The sequence below is a fragment of the Rattus norvegicus genome, chromosome 17 (assembly GCF_036323735.1).
Source record: "Rattus norvegicus strain BN/NHsdMcwi chromosome 17, GRCr8, whole genome shotgun sequence".
Lineage (NCBI taxonomy): Eukaryota > Metazoa > Chordata > Mammalia > Rodentia > Muridae > Rattus > Rattus norvegicus.
In genome coordinates, this window is record NC_086035.1 from 89,680,773 (window position 1) to 89,700,778 (window position 20,006).

General features: G+C 42.5%; 1 protein-coding gene across 1 annotated transcript in view; it reads left to right on the forward strand.

The window, feature by feature from the left end:
• The window catches only part of Gad2 (glutamate decarboxylase 2), a 62,529-nt gene that overhangs the window by 9,055 nt on the left and 33,468 nt on the right, over positions 1-20,006 (forward strand). Inside the window, exons 7-8 of the mRNA NM_012563.2 lie at positions 4,264-4,379; positions 16,526-16,605. Coding sequence (NP_036695.1) covers positions 4,264-4,379; positions 16,526-16,605 — 196 coding nt within the window. The remainder of the gene's footprint in view (positions 1-4,263; positions 4,380-16,525; positions 16,606-20,006) is intronic.

Here is a 20,006-nt window from a genome sequence, read left to right on the forward strand (position 1 = left end):
TTCCAAAGTCAGTCAGAGGGGACAGCAACAGAAAACAATGCAGATCTGTCCTTGCTCAACTTCCTACAAGAAGAGTGAATGTATATAGCATCCTAATTTGCTAGTAGAAGTAGCCTTGCTCCTGGGCTACAGAGTCAAATGATCCAAGGGACAGGAGTAGAGAAAGTAGGCTCACAGGCACGTCCTAGTTTCCTCTGGTCCTGGGAATAATTGTAAGACTTGGGTCTTTGACGTGGACAAAATGCTTAGCTTATTTTGACTGTTGTCCAGTTCTGCTCATCCTTACCACAAACACCCAGGAACTTGGTGCTTCCTGAAATTGCCTCACGACTCCTGAAAGAATTCTCTACATGCAATTTACCTACACCTGAGAATCAGACAGCACTCCAATCTTTGGCAGGCTATAAAGGATAAGGACTGAGGGGGGGGGGAAAGGCCCAACTTCATCTCAGATCTTTTCCTACTATAATCATTAGAGGTTGTAGGGCATCTCTTCTGATCTTCATGTGGTCTTGCACAAATCCCTTCATCATCCTGAGAGCTGCAAAGCCTTTAGCTGGAGGATGACTGAGATGCAAAATGAGGAGCTGGAGACCAGGATTGAAACCTTCTTGAATAATTACACATGAAGAGTGCTTTCTTTGTTTATATTCCCTTTTCTTTTCTAATCCCCATCCCCCCACTACCACCTACCACCCACCACCTACCGCCCACCACCCCATCCCCACCAGACTGAGAAATGTAGCAAGAGCAGCTGTTCTCAACTAGGGAGCCAGTATTGCCCTCCCAAAAGAGGGCAATGTCTGTGGATATTTTGGGTTGTCATAGCTTGGGAGAAAATGCTGTTGACAACTGGAATCCATGACTGAGGCTAACTACCCAACATTACTTCCGACAACACTCTTTAAGAAGTTCTCTAGCTCAGAATACCAGTGAGCGCTAAGACGGAGAAATCAGAAGCTAGAGTGAGCCCTGCTCAATAGCTTTCCATTGAGTACAGCATCACACTGTCTCCCACCTGGGTATCTGATCGGAACATACTGGACCTGTTTTCTACTGTCCTGAGTCTCTAGGGCCTAACAAGGTAGCAACTGCCTACATTCTGACTGTAGAGATGCCAAGGGCTGGTTGATGGCTTTGTACCAAGTGCCCTGCCTGTATCAGAGTGCAGGGCTCATAAGGCAAAGGTCATAGCCCTGTATGGACTCTTCAACTTGGCAAAGCCTGCCTGATCCTCAACTAGAAGAAAAGGCTGATCAAACCATCTGTGGAATAGTCTTAAGAGTTTCATTCTTAGATTGGGCAGAGAGGAAACACTTGGAGTTCACTCTGCCTTCTAGTCCCGTGTCCGCTATGCGTGCCTAGTCAGTGCCTTCATATTTCCTGGAATATGAAGCAAAATTCCTAAGATTCTGAACAGTCCTGCAGAAAGTTCCATTGCTTGTGAAGTGAGACCCTCCTTACGCAGCAGAGTAAAACTTGATCATGTGAAGTCTTGACAGTCTTGAGGAAATACAAGAAATACAACTCTACATGGAACTGAAATCAGCAGCAGCATTGCATTCGTGAGTGCAATTGTATCTCAGGGATCTGTTTGAGAGAAAGGGCCTTTTAAGAGGAATCAACAGAGGATGAGGCGATGAATGTGGATGTTCTATAGGAACCATTAGCAGGATGCAGAGTAAAGGGCAGCATATTGGTCTCAATTCAAGGACAAGACATTGCTGAAAATGAAAAGAAATAGTTATTTGCCACCATGATAGTACAAGAATTTTACAGGCCTAGCTATACTTATAAACTAGAGAGAAAGGAAAGAAAAAAATCTCTTTTTAGAAATCTCTTCAAGTGGGCATAGTGCTACATACACGAATCCTAGCATTTGGAAGGCTAAGACAAAAGTATCATGAGTTCAAAGCCAGCCTGTGCTATATGATAAGACTTTTAAAAAGAAGATTTATTTATTTACTTTATGTGAGTACACTGAGCTGTCTTCAGACACACCAGCAGAGGGCATCGGATCTCATTACAGATGGTTGTGAGCCACCAGGTGGTTGCTGGGAATTGAACTCAGAACCTCTGGAAGAGCAGTCATGCTCTTAACTGTGGAGGAGCCATCTCTCCAGCCCATGATAAGACTTTTAAAAAGAACTCCCGATCAGAGTGAAATAAATGAAAATTCCCATTGAACTTTCTCTCTCCCCCTCTCACTCCCACTCTTCCTCTCTCTTCCTCCCTCTCTGTTCCCCTTCCTCTCTGTCTCCTCCCCTCCTCTCCCTCTCCTTCTGCATATCTCTGTTTCTCTGTTGCTATGTCTGTCTGTCTCTCCAGGGTCTCTTTGAAGTCCTAACTGTTTTGGTACTCACTATGTAGCCCATACTGGCTTTGAGTGCATGCACCGCCACACCCAGCATTTAAAGTGCTTTCCTCACTGTAGTTGGGGCCCCAGGTGCTTTCCTGAACCCTCTTAGCTGTATCTTAGATTCTGAAAATAGACTTTCAAGGTCGGTGACTTTTCAATTTTCCCAGTCATGACCCCTTTTTTCCTGGGAAGTTTTCAGTCTACCTGGATTTCTAGACATATAAAATAATCACACATATAAAATTATATATAAATAAATTATGTATATAAAGTATATATAATTATTGTAAAATTGTTTTAAATTTTCTATGTATGATACCTTTGGACTCATTAAAGATGAAAATGAATTTGCAAAATAATGAGATAAATGTTTAGTTTATTAAAAATTGTCAAGCCTTAGGTGGTTACTTGATACTGGGCTACGTAAAGATGTCACCATTTTTAGAGTTACTCCTTATTTTTATTTTATAAGGGTCAATACATTATAATGCCACATTGCATCCATATTCAATATCAAATGGCAGAAGTGTATTTAGGGCCATTTTAGGAATCATTGAAAATTTTGTTCGAGACCTAAACCAATATTCATTCATCAGTTATTTATGAACTCATATCAACAACTCAAACAGCAGCTTTCAAATCAAACATTCTAACACAACACCATCCAGATACATTGGTATGTACCAGCTAAGTCAAATGATGGAAAAATACTAAATGTTTGTTTTCTATGATTAAGCCATTAAGTTTCTGTAACAGGAGAAAAAGCATTGCAACTCATAACATTCAATAATCTTGTAACTGACACTTTAGGCAGCATTGACATTGCATGCCTTGATGGGGAGAACAAAGTGAGCATGATGTGTGTTTAGAACCAAGGTTTCAGTGATGTCATGTGATGCGACATGAACTGTTGAACACTGCTAGAAACATCCCAGACTTAGTATATGGCTGATTTTGAAGTAATTTTCGGTTGTTGTATATTCAGAAACATTTTACTGTTTGCAACTTTGCAGACTCTTCTCTCCACCAAACTCTGTTACATAATCCCATATTGGGCTGTGACCCACAGTTCAAGAAATCATTCTAGGAACTCAAGAAGGATGACCAAAATGCGAATGCTTCACTCCTTCTTTAAAAGGGGAGCAAGAATACCCTTGGGAGGGGATATGGAGGCAAAGTTTAGAACAGAGACTGAAGGAACTCCCATTCAGAACCTGCCCCACATGTGGCCCATACATATACAGCCACCCAATTAGATAAGATGGATGAAGCAAAGAAGTGCAGGCTGACAGGAACCGGATGTAGATCCCTCCTGAGAGACACAGCCAGAATACAGCAAATACAGAGGTGAATGCCAGCAGCAAACCACTGAACTGAGATCGGGACCCCCGTTGAAGGAATCAGAGAAAGGTCTGGAAGAGCTTGAAGGGGCTCGAGACCTCATATGAACAACAATGCCAAGCAACCAGAGCTTCCAGGGACTAAGCCACTACCTAAAGACTATACATGGACTGACCCTGGACTCTGACCTCATAGGTAGCAATGAATAGCCTAGTAAGAGCACCAGTGGAAGGGGAAGCCCTTGGTCCTGCCAAGACTGAACCCCCAGTGAACGTGATTGTTGGGGGGAAGGTGGTAATGGGGGTAGGATGGGGAGAGAAAGCCCATGTAGAAGGGGAGGGGGAGGGGTTAGGGGATGTTGGCCGGGAAACCGGGAAGGGGAATAGTAATCGAAATGTAAATAAGAAATACTCAAGTTAATAAAGATAAAAAAAGAAAAAAAGAAAAGATGAAAAAAAAAAGAAAGAAAGAAACCATTCTAGGTCCGTGGAAATAAAGAATGCTGCTTGCATGAGAAGTGTTGACAGAGAATGGAAGGCTGTAACTGCTTCTGTGCCCTCTAGGTGGTGCCATCTCCAACATGTACGCCATGCTCATTGCCCGCTATAAGATGTTTCCAGAAGTCAAGGAAAAGGGGATGGCGGCGGTGCCCAGGCTCATCGCATTCACGTCAGAGCATGTATGTGTCTATGTTCTTTCCAGCATAAGATCTCAGGGATGGGGCCAGTTCAATGAATAATGCCCGGAAATGCCTTTTCTCTCAATGTGCTGTTTCCAGGAGAAACATCTTGAGAGAATGAGGGGAACATTGAATTGAGCTGAGCTGTCCGTTGGGATACCTCCTTATCTCTGAAGTGCAGGGAAACCTCAGAGATAAAGCAGAATTTATATCTTTTATTTTAACAAATTGTTTTTAATTATGTGTATATCTGTCTATGGGTTGTGTGCACATGCATGCTGGTACTTATGGAGGCCAGCGGCCTCCCTGGAACTGGAGTTACAGGCACTCGTGAGCCACCTGACGTGGACGGAAACCGAACTTAGTTCTCTGCAAGAGTAGTACCTGGCTCTGTAACCCCTGAGCTGTCTCTCCAACTCCAAAGCGGAACATACTTCATTCGAGCTCCCGTGCGTGTGTAATACTGTGTGATGAGGGACAGGAGCAAGAGAAAAGGCAGTGTGATGTTCAGTTCTTCCGAATCACTGATGCAGTGCTGTGTGTGATCCAAACTCTACAAGGCCCCGATGGACGCACTCTTTCTGGTTAAAGCTGGAGTCTTAGTGATTAGACAGATTCAACCCTTGTGGAGCCTGTAGCCATTTAACTCGAAGCTGCCTGACTTGATTTAGTTCTGCATTAGTTATGTTTTAGCATGAAACAGTCTAGGGAAAGACTAATCTCCTCCTGGTTTCAGACAATTCAGTCCACTGTGGTAAGAAGGAAGGTGGAGAAGAATAGTCACATAATGAGATTGATAAGCTTTCTCCTCTCCGATTTTGCTCTGTCCCCACCTCTAGTCTATGGGTCGGTGTTCCCCACTCTAGGGTGGCCTTACTCCCCTTAGTTGATCATCTCTGGAAACACTCTCGGACATACTGAGACACGCTCTACCTCATTCTAAATTAGTCAAACTGTCGATAAAGATTAGGCATCACAAGTACCAAAAAGAAATAACGTAGGGGTCCTTTGCATCTATCTTTGAGTCAGATCGCTGCTGTACACTAGCTCCTGCCTACCACTGGGGTGTTAGCTAGACAGAGGCTAAGAAGTTTGGTCTTCCTTGTTGGACAGAACTTAATGCTCCTCCTGTGCCCCTCAAAGAGCACATACTACCCTTTCTGCTACCATGAAGGCATGAAAACAATGTTCCAGTTGGTTCACATAACAAACAGCTCTCTATTTCTCTCTTACCTCGCAGTGCACAGCAACAAAAGAGCCACACTGCAGCAGACTATCCAACGTCATTAAGACTAAGTGCTGCCGACACAGGTCTCATGATCTGACCTATATCAGGAGATGACTTTTATTCAAGTGTTGGTTCTATATGGGTAAAACAAGCATAGTCTTTCCTGTCTCTATTTCCCCGATGTGAATTCGGATCCCTAAATAATTAAATAGTTCTGTATGCTCAGCTTCAAACTGCCCAATATTGCAGCTTCAAAATGGCTTTACATTAAACATCCTTTTCTTTGGCTTCTCTAAAGTTGCCCCAGCAGCCAGCCACCCTATGCTCTCTGCCTTTAGGACAACCTTTCGAGCCTCACACTTGATAACGATGGCTTAGCCTATTTTAGAGAGCTCAGGCCATATGTGTGCTCTGAGACTACTTTTGCTATACTTTTCTTGTATTATAAACTCGAAGTTCATTCCTTCATTTCTAAGAGAAAGAAAGGTAACTCATCCATTTAATTCTCAATTCACATAAGTAAAAATGATAATTCGATTATGAAATTTACCTAGAATACCAACTGGCTCTGGCTTAGACTTTCCATTTTGACACATGGGTTATTTTTTAATGTGTGATACATCTGATTATTCTTTGACAGTCCAAAAGTATGGGCGAACATACACAGAAGAGCTGGAGCAGACCCATACAGGCCCTGTGCATGCTGCCTCAGTCCCTCTGAGTTCATATGACCTTTGCCTATGTTGAATTAGATGCCCTTACTTTCTTGGTGTCTTTCATCCCCTCTAACTCTTATAGTCTTTCCATCTCATCTTCCACAGAGTCCCCTGAGCCTTGCAGGGAGGGATTTGATGGAGAAATTCTGTATAGGGCTGAGTATACCAAGGCCTCTGACTCTTCACATAATATCTGGCTGGGTCTCTGTGTTTGCTCCACTCCACTGCAGGAGGAAACTTATGCACTGATGACTGGGCAGGGCACTGATCCACGAGTATGGCGGCATGGTTCAAGGAGCCATTTTTATTGCTACATCTTTTTAGAACAATAATATTTGGTTTTACCCTAGGTCTCTGGGCTATCTAGTCTCAGATCCTTGGTGACCCCAGCAGTAATGGGTATGAGCTCCATCTTGTGGAACAGGCTTTCAGTCAAATCAAAGATTGGTTGGTTGTTCCCACAAGCTTTGTGTCACCATTGACCTAGCATAACTTACAGTCAGGACACCATTGTAGATCTGTTTATGGATAAATTGGTTTTTATTTTTCTCTTTTGGTAACATCTTTCTGGCCAAAGATGCTGGAACACTGGAGTGAAGATTCTATGTAAACACGGGCTCAACTTCTTCATGTTCAATGAGTTATGTGGGTGTTGTAAACTTAATGATTTTTACTTTCCACAATCAACATTCTGCTGTGAATGTTAAATTAGAAGTTGATATTAGATTGTTAGTCCTTCCCTTTGCCTGGAATAAGCCACTTTATCTCCTAACCCAGACTAGAGGGACATTTATGGAAAAGTTCCTCAGCTTCTACTTGTACCACTCACGCAGACCATTTTAGATGCAGACAAGTGAGTCCTGCTCTTGAACTTACAGATAGAGAATTCACTTGATTCCCATCTCTAATTCCTTTAGATCTGATTTATCATTTCCTGTAGCTTCTCTTGGCTTGGGGCAAGGGAACAAATTCCCTATGTATTGTCCTTTTGTCCTTTTGTCCTTTTATTTGCACCTGCTCCTGAAATAATTCCAAAAAATCTGAAGAAAGAAAATTATCAAGTCTTTCCTAAGTCACCTTTTTCTCCAGTCTAAACATGGCCAGTCCTTACAGTGAGGTTTTTCAACAAGGAAGGAAAAGGAGCTGCTGTGCTGGTGCAGGAAAGGGAAGGGAGGGCAGCTGGCTTCAATGTCTTTCTTGCTCTTTGAGATGTTTGCCCAGCCCAGTACTTACAGGACTCAGAGGAGGCCCCAGAAAACACTTGCCTGCTGCCAGGAGCACAGGAAAGCGCTCTCTCTCTCTCTCTCTCTCTCTCTCTCTCTCTCTCTCTCTCTCTCTCTTTCTCTCTGTGTGTGTGTGTGTGTGTGTGTGTGTGTGTGTGTGTGTGTAGTAACTTTGTAAAACAACAAGCTTGCTTAATAGAAGAAGAACCAAGCTCCAGAAGTGAGCAGTGCTTGGTTCTGGATCACACAGCCAATGTGGCAGAGCCTGATCTACAGCCCCTGTTTCTCAACTCTTTCTGCTACTGGGTTGGGAGACTGAATGCCATTCTACAGCTAGGAGCTCCAAATTTACTTGTAGTGTGTTGTCTTAAGTGATGTTCTCCTTGCCTGATTATTGTAAAGCTAATAATTTCCTAATGTACCAAACCGGGTCAAGTTACTGTTATTTTATTCTGGGTGCTGACTTTGTCATGTGGCAAGTTTAGTTAGAGCCATTGTCCTAGTTAGGGTTCCTACTGCTGTGATGAAACACAATCACCAAAAGCAAGTTGGGGAGCGAAGGGTTTATTTGGCTTACACTTCCACAGCACTGTTCATCACTGAAGAGAGTCAGAACAGGAACTCAAACAGGACAGGAATGTGGAAGCAAGAGACGATGCAGAGGCCATGGAGGAGTGCATTAATGACTTGCTCCGTATGGCTTGCTCTGGCTGATTTCTTATAGAACCCAGAACTACCAGGCCACAGTAACACCACTGATAATGGGCTGAGTCCTTCCCAATCAATCACTAATTAAGCAAGTGCTCAATCTTATGGAGGTGTTTTCTCAATTGGGGCTCCCTCCTCTCTAATGACTCCAGCTTGTGTCAATTGACATAAGCTATCCAGCGCAAGCATGGAGATGAAAATAATGTTTAGGAACGCCATAGCCCATCACATCCAACTGGAAATTTCACACGTTGTGTGTGTGCGGGGGAGGGGGATGTCACCTCGCGTACTCCTTCCTCTTTTGCAGAGACCAGTGAAGACTGAAGCTTCATCTAGAGAGCAGTATAGACTAGAACTTCATCTAGCTGATAAGTAGGACAAGCTATTACATTTTTTTTCTGTGTTCAAATGAGCTGCTTTCTCGTAGAACTTGGATAAGACTAAATTAAACAAACAGTATTAGAAATGAGTGAGTCACTGAGCTGCAGCAGAGGTAGTACTGAGGCAGGCCATGAGCAAAGGGTTCCAGGATGATTTCCCTGCAGTATACAGCATCACAAGATCACAGCACTGGTAGGGCCATACAGCTGTTCATTCCACAGTCATCCTCTGCTGAATCATCTCCTCCCCCAAGGTTTCCATGAAAGAAGAGCTTAACAAAAAGTAATCTAAATGAGTTCTAGAGAAGTTCTTAAAAGCTGATATAGAGAAATCTAAAATCCAAGCTCTAATCTCACCTGTCACTCTGAACCCTCAAAACCCCACACTCTGGGAAGTTTTGCACATCTCTCTTTTGCCTTCATGTGACACAAGCTCTTCCGGAAATAGCTTCCATGAAACAGCACAATGTCATTGAGAAAGGCTCCTTCAGGCAAATCCCCAGGACAAAGTCACTTTGCTTTTCCCAGATCAACTACTGCAGGTAGACTGTCTAGACTGTCTTCACACATCCCCTCAGCATCTCATGAGAAGTAGGGAGACAATTGCTCTGCTTGATTTCTTAGAATGCAGGACTACCAGGCCAGGGTGATACCACATAATGTTCCCATGCATGTTAGAAAACAGTTTACAGTTTTTAGAATAGACATCCTGGAGGGAATAAATTTCCAAAGTAGTTCTCCTTAAGTAACTTCCACGAAAATACAAAAAGGTTTTTTTTATGTTCTACACAGCATGGAAAAGGACCCCTCTCATGAAATTCAATGGCATGTGTGAGGCACAAACTCAGCCTTACAGAAGAGAACATGAGCCAAAGCCAGGTCAACTTGAGCAGGCCTGATTTGCCTCTGCGTTGACCTCTGTCTCCTTCCATTCTCATGTTTACTTTCTCTTCACTCTTACTCCCAGCAAAGAACTTAACAGCTTTGTCTGGGTGTGAATTACTATAACCACATACTACCTCTCCTAGAGGTATTTTTATAGCCATGACTAATAAGGGACTAAGGCAGTGTGGCATAATCCCTGAGCTATGAGATTTTTTATTTCATCTTTCTTACCCTTGCTCACCCTTCTTTATCCTTCCCTCCCCTTACTCCTCTTCCCTCCTGTGTTGCTTACTTGAGGGAGATAGTAGCAAAAACCCAATGTCTGAACTTAGGGAACATATGTCATCATGGGAAGGGTCTAAAGGGAAGTCATCTGTCTTAAAGTCCATGAGGCTGAATCCCATGTCGGGTGAAAGGCCAGATGAGAAGTGCATGGATAGGCGTTGTCTTCAGGTTAATATAAAGTCCACAAGTTTTAAAATTAACTCAAAATGGGGACGAGGCATTAATTCAGGTGAGTTACCTCATTTCCTATTCCTCTGTAAAAGGAACAACTACTACATCTTTGTCAAAAAGATGAAGAAAGCTAATAAATACATAGGAAGGGTAGAGCCCAACTACATGACCTTTAGTGGTACTCTAGAAATGATGGCCAGCATTGCTGATACCCACCAGATACCCACTTGGCGTCCCTTGTGCAGAAAGAGCTGAACTCAGGTGAGATGGGTGCAACAGAGAGACAGAGAGAGAGGGAGAGAGAGGGAGAGAGAGAGAGAGGGAGGGAGAGAGAGAGAGAGAGAGAGAGAGAGAGAGAGAGAGAAGCGATGAGATGATAACTTGTTCTTTAAAAGAGACATACTGCCTTACCTCCAATAACGAAGGTGTTGTAATCTTCAATAACAGAGGTATGGGAAGTACTGAAGCCCTACGAGATGAAACAGTAAGCAAAGGCCATGAGTAAATAAATATAAATTCAGGAAGAATTAATTCACAATGCTGAAAGAGTATAAATTCTCTATTGTTATTGATGTCATCTTCAGACTTCCTTACAACTCTCTCTCTCTCTCTCTCTCTCTCTCTCTCTCTCTCTCTCTCTCTCTCTCTCACACACACACACACACACACATATATATTTGCCATTGATCTTAATTGAAGTTTTCAAAATTTCACTCGAGATAACTAGAGAGACCTGAGGTTGTCATCACACTGGGTAAGAGTATAAAAAGGACTATGATTTGTAAGAACCTACTGAGGGCTACTAGGTGGTACGTCATCTATGATATCTACACTAGCCCTGCCTAGAGGCAGATCTATTGCACCTCAGTGTTAGTAAACCAGTGTCAGGGACATATGCACATATGCAGGAGGACACTAGGATCTGCACATGAGGGAGAAAGTTGTGTCTTTCTGAGCCTTGGTAACCTCACTGAATATGTTTTCCAGTTCCATCCATTTTCTTGGAATTTCCATAATTTCATTATACCTTACTACAAATCTATTGCATATATTACCACATTTTCACTATCCCCCATCACATGACAGACATCTGGGATGACTCTGTTTCCTGGCTATTTTGTGAAGAACTGTATTAAACATGGATGTGTCTTTGTAGGGTCCTTTGGATATCTGCCTAGGAGTGGTACAGCTGGGGCACGGGAAAACTCTGTTTTTAGCTTTGTGAGAAGTCTCTTCATTGATTGGCACAGTGGGGACACTACTTTACACAGGAATGAGCAGTGTACAATGGTTCCTCTTTCCCCAATTACCCTTGTGAGGTGTATGCCAGGTTTGTTGACATTTGCTTTCTTGATTGTCATCATTCTAACTGGGGCAAGTTAGAATTCCAAAGTAGTTTGACTCTGCATTTCTCTAATTTCTAGAGATGTTGTGAACATTTAAAAACCTACTTATTTGCTATCTGTCTTTCTCTCTTTGATAACTGTCTGTTTGGATTATTGGTCCATTTGTTACTTGTCAGTTGGGGGTTTGAAGTGTTTAATTCTTGTGGTTCATTATATATTCTAGATATTAACCTCTTGTCTGAGGTAGACCCAACAAGGGTTTTCTCCCATCTTATTGGCTGTCAGTTCATTCTACTGACAGTTTCTTCTGCTGTGCAAAAGCTTCTAATGTCATGAAATCCTGTTTGTCACTTTTGGGGTCTGTTGTCTGTGCTACTGTGGCACAGAAACTGTTGCCTGTAACTTTGTCCTGAAGTATTTTCCTCTAACAGATTTCAACATTCCTATATGAAAAATGCAGAAATGAAACTTTGCATCAAACTGAAGTTTTGCTTTAGTTTGAAATAAAAATCAAACAGGTTTAAAGTGTTACTAATGAATAGAAATATGACTTAGTTCTAAATGAGCTCTAACCTCTGTCAAGGTTTCATAACCTTTTCTAAATCAGGAGAAAGGACAGAGTTGTGCTCACTGATGAACAGTAGAGTATTATACTAATCTTCATTTTTGAGAAACAAATTTTAGTGAGGCTTTCAAATTTGTTCATAATTTTGCCTTTTAAAGCCACCCATAATAATGTATCCATTCCAGCCACATATTGGGATAGCTATTCCTACATGAAGACCACCTGACATGGTGTTCTTAACAAGCATCCTCTAAGTTCTCCCTGTACAACTTTCCCCTCAGAATCCTCAGTATCTAGGAAGAAGCTTGTCTTTTAGATGCTATTTCCCTCTGGTTTATATACAAGTGGTTGCATTATGAGATGCAAAATATTAAAAGCGATTTCTTATGTTGTCTCATACACAGAAAGGCGTCCCATTCAACTGATCTCTGCTCTTTCTTTCTTATTAAATGTCTTTGTGACCCTCAATTTCCTTCCTCCCTGTGGATGCCTTACTATTTGTGGGTACCACTTAGCTATATGCCTCTGTTCCTTTTCCTGAAAATACAAATGCTGCCTGGTGCCTAATTTTCTTTTCTCATGCCTTATGTCGCCTTTGTTCCCATCTTTAAACTCTTTTGAGGCATGTGAGTTTCCTTAAATCTGTGGCATTTTTACAGCAATCAATTATCCTTTTGTAATTACTCCTCAATTACAGATCCCTGTTCTTCCTCATTAAAGACCAGACAAGAATGTGCCACTCGTGGGCAGGTGCAGCAGATCTCTTACTTAGCTGCAATTTGTCAATCTGCAGATCAAGGCTTCAGAGCACATTTACTGAGGGGCACAGTTTGAGGTATTTGTGCTTTTTTTTTTTTTCCAGCAAAGACAGCTGGTCTCTCTGCTCTGAGCCCTCCTGGCAATAAAGGACTGAACACTGCTTTCCTCTGAACTTCTACTCCGGGTTTCCCAGTGTCTGCCAAATACAAAGAACAGTGGTTTGTGGTTGAAGGGGTAGAAAGGGGACAGTCATCATCTTTTAAATCCCTGGCCTGACTGAGCTCTTTATCCTACCTCCCAGGTAGCTTAGTGACAGATATCTACTTATTCATTTTGAGGTTGTAAAATGAAGCTAATGGCCCCTTCTGGTTACTTCTAGCTACACTGAGGTTTTTAGAACTTAGCCCTTTGGTGTGCCCCCTTTATTGGTTGATGTTATTTGTTGCTGTTAAAAACGTGATTTTCTGCTTTATTAGATGGTTTCCCTAAAAATATACATGTTAAGAGTTCATGTACTGCATACTTAAAATTTCAGATGAATGGAAACTGGGCATTTGGGAAGAAGATGCCTCTTTAGAAGCAGAATTTAAAATTCTACTCAGCAGCCCTTTGGAGATGTAAATTGAGCTCTCCTTTTGGACAGCTTAATGATCTGTAGTTAATAGTAAGAGGCTGATGGGCAGATGCAGTACAGCTGGGCTTAGGTTAGTCTTTCTCAGCTCTCCAAATGTCACAGCGATTACAGCCTTCAAGACCCAGAATTCAGACAGGAAGTAAAAGCACAAAGAGTGACCAGCAGGCTGTCAGTATGTCCCACCTCCTAGGACTCCAGAGGAAGAATGCCGGACTTAGGGTCTACTTCCCTTTCTATTTGATGCATACAATGTCACCAAATATGTGAAAAACTAAGTAAAGTTGCTTGAAACTGTACAGGGGAGAATAAGAAGAGAAAGAGATCTTAAGAGAAAGAGGTGTGTGTGTGTGTGTGTGTGTGTGTGTGTGTGTGTCTGTCTGTCTGTCTGTCTGTCTGTCTGTCTGTCTGTCTGTCTGTCTGTATTGGGGGTAGTAGAATACATGTGATGTGAAAGCAGAAGAAGATCACTGGAGGTGGAAGGGAAACAGCCAGAGGGGAATGGAAGACAGGGGAGAGGGCTACAAGAGATAAATCAAGGAAAATGAAATACCCATGAGAATGTCACAGTGAGGTTCATTAGTTTATATGCTGATAAAAAAAATCAGAAGAAAACCAGGAAGGAAGGGAGGAAGGAAGGAAGGAAGGAAGGAAGGAAGGAAGGAAGGAAGGAAAGAAGGAAGGAAGGAAGGAAGAAAGAAAAGCGGGCAACCTTTGAAGAGCAAATTGTAAGTTTGAGAATCTCGCAGTGCGTTGTTACTGGAGGCAGTTGCTGAATGCTTGTGAAAAGTTGGTTTAGGGCTGGGGGATTAGCTCTGTGGGTAAAACATACTGAGTTTTGAATCCAAGCACTCACATAAAAAGCAGTTGCTCACAGTGTTGGTAATCTCAGTATGTCCCTCCTGAGAGGTGGAAATGCAAACATGGGAGAATTATCCAAAGCAAGGGGACCAGGGTTAGCATGGCTTACAGGTAGAAGGTAACCACTGATACCCATGGTTGTCCTCTGACCTCCACATGCAGAGAGAGAGAGGGGGGGGAAGGGAAAGAAGAAAGGAAAGAAGGAAGGGAGGAAGAAAGGAAGAAAGAAAGAAAGAAAGGAAGAAATTGGTTCAGAATTACTTTGTGCTGGGACCTTACATCCAGTTATAATTCTCAATATGTTTTTTATATTCCCTCAAGAAACTCATTTGAATTCAACAAAAATAACAACAATAACTAAAACAACCTCATTTAAAAATAACCAAAGTATTTGAATAGACATTTCACAGAAGAAAATCTACAGAGGGCCAAGAAGCACGTGAAGAGAGTCTAGGTCACTCATTAGAGAGCACACATCAAAAGCACAAAGTATTACCATCACATCTACTAGAAGACTGTCCTCAAGAGCCAGGAAAACACAAGCCAACTTCAGAAGGCAGAGGCAATAGAATCTAAAACCAGAGAATCAAGGATAGCCTGGGCAACACAGAAAGAAGATCCTGTCTCCAAAGCAAGCAGAAGTAATAAACATTGGTGAGGATGTGGAGAAAGGGCCACCTTTGTGTGCTATTGGTAGGTGTGTAAAACTAGCACAGTAGCTGTAGAGTGTAGTAAGGCAGTTACTCAGAAGTTAAAATGATATTAACCATGTGGTCCAGTAATCCTGCCTCTAGGCATGTACCTTTAGCAATTGAAAAGAGCATCTTAAAGAAGTATCTGTACACTTGTGCTTCTAGCAGAACTATAACCACAGTAGACAAAGGTAGAAGCAGCCTGACTGCCCAGGCTAGGGAGAGGACATAAACAAAGTATGGTGAATGCTATGCATAAAATAGTCTAATTTTCAGGGGTGAAGAAAGAAACAATAGGGAGTTACTGTTTAGTGAAGAATTTTGGCTTTACACAATAAAACAGCTCTTAGAAATAGATGGTGGCAATTGTTTATAACATATGAATATAGTTAAGAACACAGAAGTGGTTATTTCTCAGAGGTGGTTCGCATGCTACTTAAGTTACACAGTTAAGTGTTACACCACAACCAATCTGGCAATATAGATCTGTGGGCACAATAGTGACATGAATGTTACAGAGGCAAAGGGCTTGTTTCCAGTTGGACTTAAAGCATGCGCTACAGTAGGAAACGCATGCCTGGCAACTGACCAAGAAGCCATGTCTGGGGAGCTCATTGGCCCCAGAGGTAAACCTACTACTAGTTATTATTTTCCTAAGTTGACACAGCATCATAGCCTCACCCACAAATCACTATCTCTATACCCACAGAGTACTGAAACTCTCAGACCCCATCAGAAAGCTTTCTTTGTTCAGGAAATAGTGGTTAACACAAAAACTCAGAACTAGTCAAAGTACCCTGTGGAGTGTTTGTCCACAAATGGTGCGCTTATATCACATCCTTTGCACAAGGCTTGGGGCCTAACATGGAAAGGGTTGGGACTGGAAAGAACATAAGAGCCACAGGTCAGGGAGGACCAGATGGAAATAGGGTCTTCTGTACATGACAACTGCACGCATACACTCCCAGAAGCTGTAGTTGCTGTAGAGGACCCTTACGTGATAAAGCCAATCTACATTCTATAACAGACTGTGGAAGGACTCAGACTCCTTTCCTAGGTGAGGACCTATTGAGAATGATGGCTGCTATGGAAGCAAGGGATGGTCCTCTGGCAGGTTGACTATGCTCCAGTGAAAGGCTCCACTCCTGTGAGTCTGTGGGTAACACAAACTGAACTCAGTGGGTTATACAGAAGGAGAGGGAAAGAAAGGAGGAAGAAGAGGAGGAGGAAGAGGAAGAGGAAATGAAGTCAGGGAGAGCGTAGAGGGAAACATAAAAAGATATTGTATGCATATGAAATTTTTAAAGAATTAATAAAATTAATATATTTATTTTAAAACATATAATATATAGAGAGATAGCCGAGGAGTTAAGAGCATTAATTACTCTTTTGGAGGACTTTCGATTCACAGCATCCACATTGGGGCTCACTGTTGTCTGTAACTCCAGTCATTGGGGATCCAATGCCCTCTTCTGGTCTTTGTGTGCACCGTCATGGTACACAGACATACATGCAGGCAAAACACCCATATACCTAAAAATAAATTAATTAAAATTCAAAATCGCACATATAATAACTAACTTCCTCTGAGAAGCCCAGACATCGGAGGAGCAAAAGGAAAACAGGAGAAAACCCAGGAGGTTGGATTTTTGTCTTCATAGAGAACTAACCATAATATCCTTTTTATTGTTCACAGAGTCACTTTTCTCTCAAGAAGGGAGCTGCAGCCTTGGGGATCGGAACAGACAGCGTGATTCTGATTAAATGTGATGAGAGGTGAGCGCTGACCCCCACTCCCCAGGTACCTCTTTGTCTACAAAGAGGCAGTGACTACTGGGCAGCAAAGCTGCTTCAGAGATGAAGACACAGTTCCCTGGGGGCACAGACTCCAGGCTTCCAAATGCTGTTCCATTGAAACCATAGCGCCTTTCACAATTCCTGGAGGAACTGGAATCTTTGCTAAATCAATCAAAAATGCCTTCACAGGCTGGTGTAGAGGGACATTTTTCACTTGGGCACATTAGCAGCAGGCGTCTGAAGCAGTGATCATTGCAGAGGAAGCACTTAGCTTATGTAATCTTCCTGAAGTAAATGATGCCCCATCAACTCAAAGGGGGCCAGCAACCAAGGGTTCTCTTGGGGAACGTCTGTCTTAATTGTCACCCAAGATTCAGAGCTTTCTAGGAAATAGGTATGATTCTATTTGGGGGTTGGAGTAGCAGTCAAAAGCATCTTGAGACTAACCATGTAAAGTACAGCTAACTGACAAATACGGATCTTAAGAAAAATCAGATTCAGACCATTCACTGAATTAAAAGGAAGTGGATCAATGAGACATTTCTTGGTTGAAAGCTGTTTATCAGATAGTTGTGCTCTGTCTGCCACCGTATCCCTGCCTCCAGAAGTGGGAAGATGCCATAGATCAGGAGACAGTTGTATGGCTGGGTGTCCAGTGTAGGCTATATTGAAGCTGAAGGAAGCTACAACTGTCCTCTGATTAACATTCATGGGTGTCGGCACCCGTGCTGTCAAGGTACCAAGAAGCAGGCGTTTAAGACGAGGTTTAAGAAAAAACACATACTCGGGTCATTCGTGTTATGAAAATGCCAAAGCTTTACTGAAGTTCACAGAATATATACCCCAATTTCACTGAATGGAGGATTCCAGGAAGCACAGTGAAAAAACAGGCTTACCCCCTCAGGAACAAAAAAACAGGAACAAAAAACAGGAACCTACTTAACACTGTTATCACCAGGTGAACTGCCCAGGCCAAACAGAAAGGTCAGGATGTCCCTTTGTTAGGAACAAAAGCCTTCCACTTGCATCAGCAAGGCTCAGCAAGGGTCAAACATTGAGGGGCCCAGGAGGGTCCAACACTTGGGAACTAGCTTTGGTGATCTATTTAAAGCAGAACTCAGTCCTTAGTTGAAACCATAAAGGAGGGCTACCACACATATTCTATTTAAGCTTTTGTTTGATTGGACTGTGTTCTCCTAAGCTGAAAAAAAAATCAAAAACTATTCTAGTTTTATATATACTCAAATAAAAGTAAAGTAAGATAGGGTGATATAAACATCCAGTTCATCACATGTATATTAATGGAAATTGCCATAACTGAAAATTTTTACATGTAAAAATGAGTCAAAAGAGTGACGTGAAAGTCAGTCCTTTACTCACAAACTGGAATTCAAGAGTTTTCTTTTCTTGTTAGTAAAAAATTTAATATTCTCAGTGATAGGATTACTGAATGTTAATTAATATGTCATTGGGTCTATTCTTTTTCTCACTTGAAAGTAATAGTCACAGATTTTTAATTTAGTGGAATCCAAATTGGTGGCATGTTCATGTGTCTAAAGGACAGGAAAGTACATTAATATTTAAGGGAAAATATGTGTGGATAGAGTTGAGTATTCAAAGTTAGAATAAGCTGTTGGAAAAAAAAAGATGTTTCTTAAAGATTTAGTTTTAAAAAGGAGAAGAAATGTGTGTTTTATGGATAATAACTTAGAAGGGTACAGAATTCACTCATCATCAAAATGGGCCCTGTAAGTGACTTGCTTGGCGTCAGTGCAGTGTCAGGCATGATGCCTGTGGTTATAGATGTTACAAATACCACAGCACAAGCAGCAATCAATGAGACGGGAAGTACTACAGGGGACTGTGTGATAGGGGAGTCACACAGTGGTCTATATGCACCTCGTTGGACCTCTAGAGGAACGGTGGTGGGAGTTAGATGGATAAAGAGGAAAGGAAAGAACGTTCCAGGCAGGGACCAGGGCACATCTCAAGCATGAGTCATATAACAACTCATGGTAGAAGGATGTGGTCACAATGTCCTCGTCAGGAAGGAGCTTGTGAGCCATGTTGAGCTGACTTTCTGTTGAAATTACAGACTGTCACTGAGGTGTCCTGAGCAGGGAGGAAACACTGTTGCTCTGTAGGATCAGCTTAAATGTGCATGGTGCGTGGGCTAGAGGACAGAAGTTGGTGGCTGTGGTAGCAATGTGAACAGGCGGTGGCAAACAGTGGACAGACTGCGTGGACAGGGAACACAGGAGTGGCATCCAGGCTGAGAGGGTGGGTCAGGGATGGATGTCAGACTCTGGCTCCCCAGCTCAGATGGCCCGGTGCTGTTCTCTAAGATAAGACACTCTGCTAAGGGGAGGAGTTGTGGAGACTTAGAGATAGTGAGTTTATACATGGGAGTGTAACAAATAGTGGTTGCACAGGTGAGCTCAGGAGACGAGGAAGCCAGGAAGCAATGGGCCTAGGAAGGAACCCAGGAAAGAGACAGCCAAGAGAGAAGAGTCAGAGTGGTCAGAGGACAGAAAGAGGAAAGTCAAGGACCATGAGAGTTCCTAGAGGCAGAAGCTGGTCAACAGTGTTAACTCTGCCTCCAGCGAAGTGTGACTAGCTGCTCATCCATAGCACCATAATTAGGAGGAGGGAGCTGCTTAGGCTGGGCTGTGAGCTGGTTCAGTAGAGGCGTGGGGGCTGAAGGCAGTTTATGGGACTGACAGTGAGTGGTAGGTGTGGAAAAGAACAGCTAAACTTCCAAGTCCTAGAGGGTGAGCCCAGAAAGGCCGATGCCAGGAGGAGTGTTAGTCCACGGCCATCTTTGGTTGTATGTGCCTGTTAATGTTGATAGGTCGAAAACAGGGGGGTAGTGTTAAACCCAAGATGATTTGAGCATGATTTTTTTTCCTCAATTTTTGGCTAATAACTATGTTAAAATTTTGAACGTTTTTTAATGCAAAGTAATAGGCACTATAGAAACTATAACTGTTAATGACTTTTTTCTCAAACTTGCTATAATCTGAGTTGGAAACAATATAATGATAAAAATGAAGTACCAAATAGGAGAGTTCAGAAATAGGGTACTGTAGGAGCAAATAGGAGTACAACAATATCAACAATAATTGTTTTTATTTTAAAATTACCTTTAAAGTGCGGTGTGTGTGTGTGTGTGTGTGTGTGTGTGTGTGTGTGTGCATGTTGAAGCCGGGGAACAACCTCATGTGCTGTTTTCCTTAGGTACCGTTTGCCTGGTTTTGAGACAGATCTCTCATTGGCCAGGAACTCACTGGCTAGTCTAGGCTGGCTGAGGACCCCCTCCCCCACAGCCACTGCAGCCACTGCTGCCACCAGCATGGTGACCACTACGCAGCCCTGTGGTT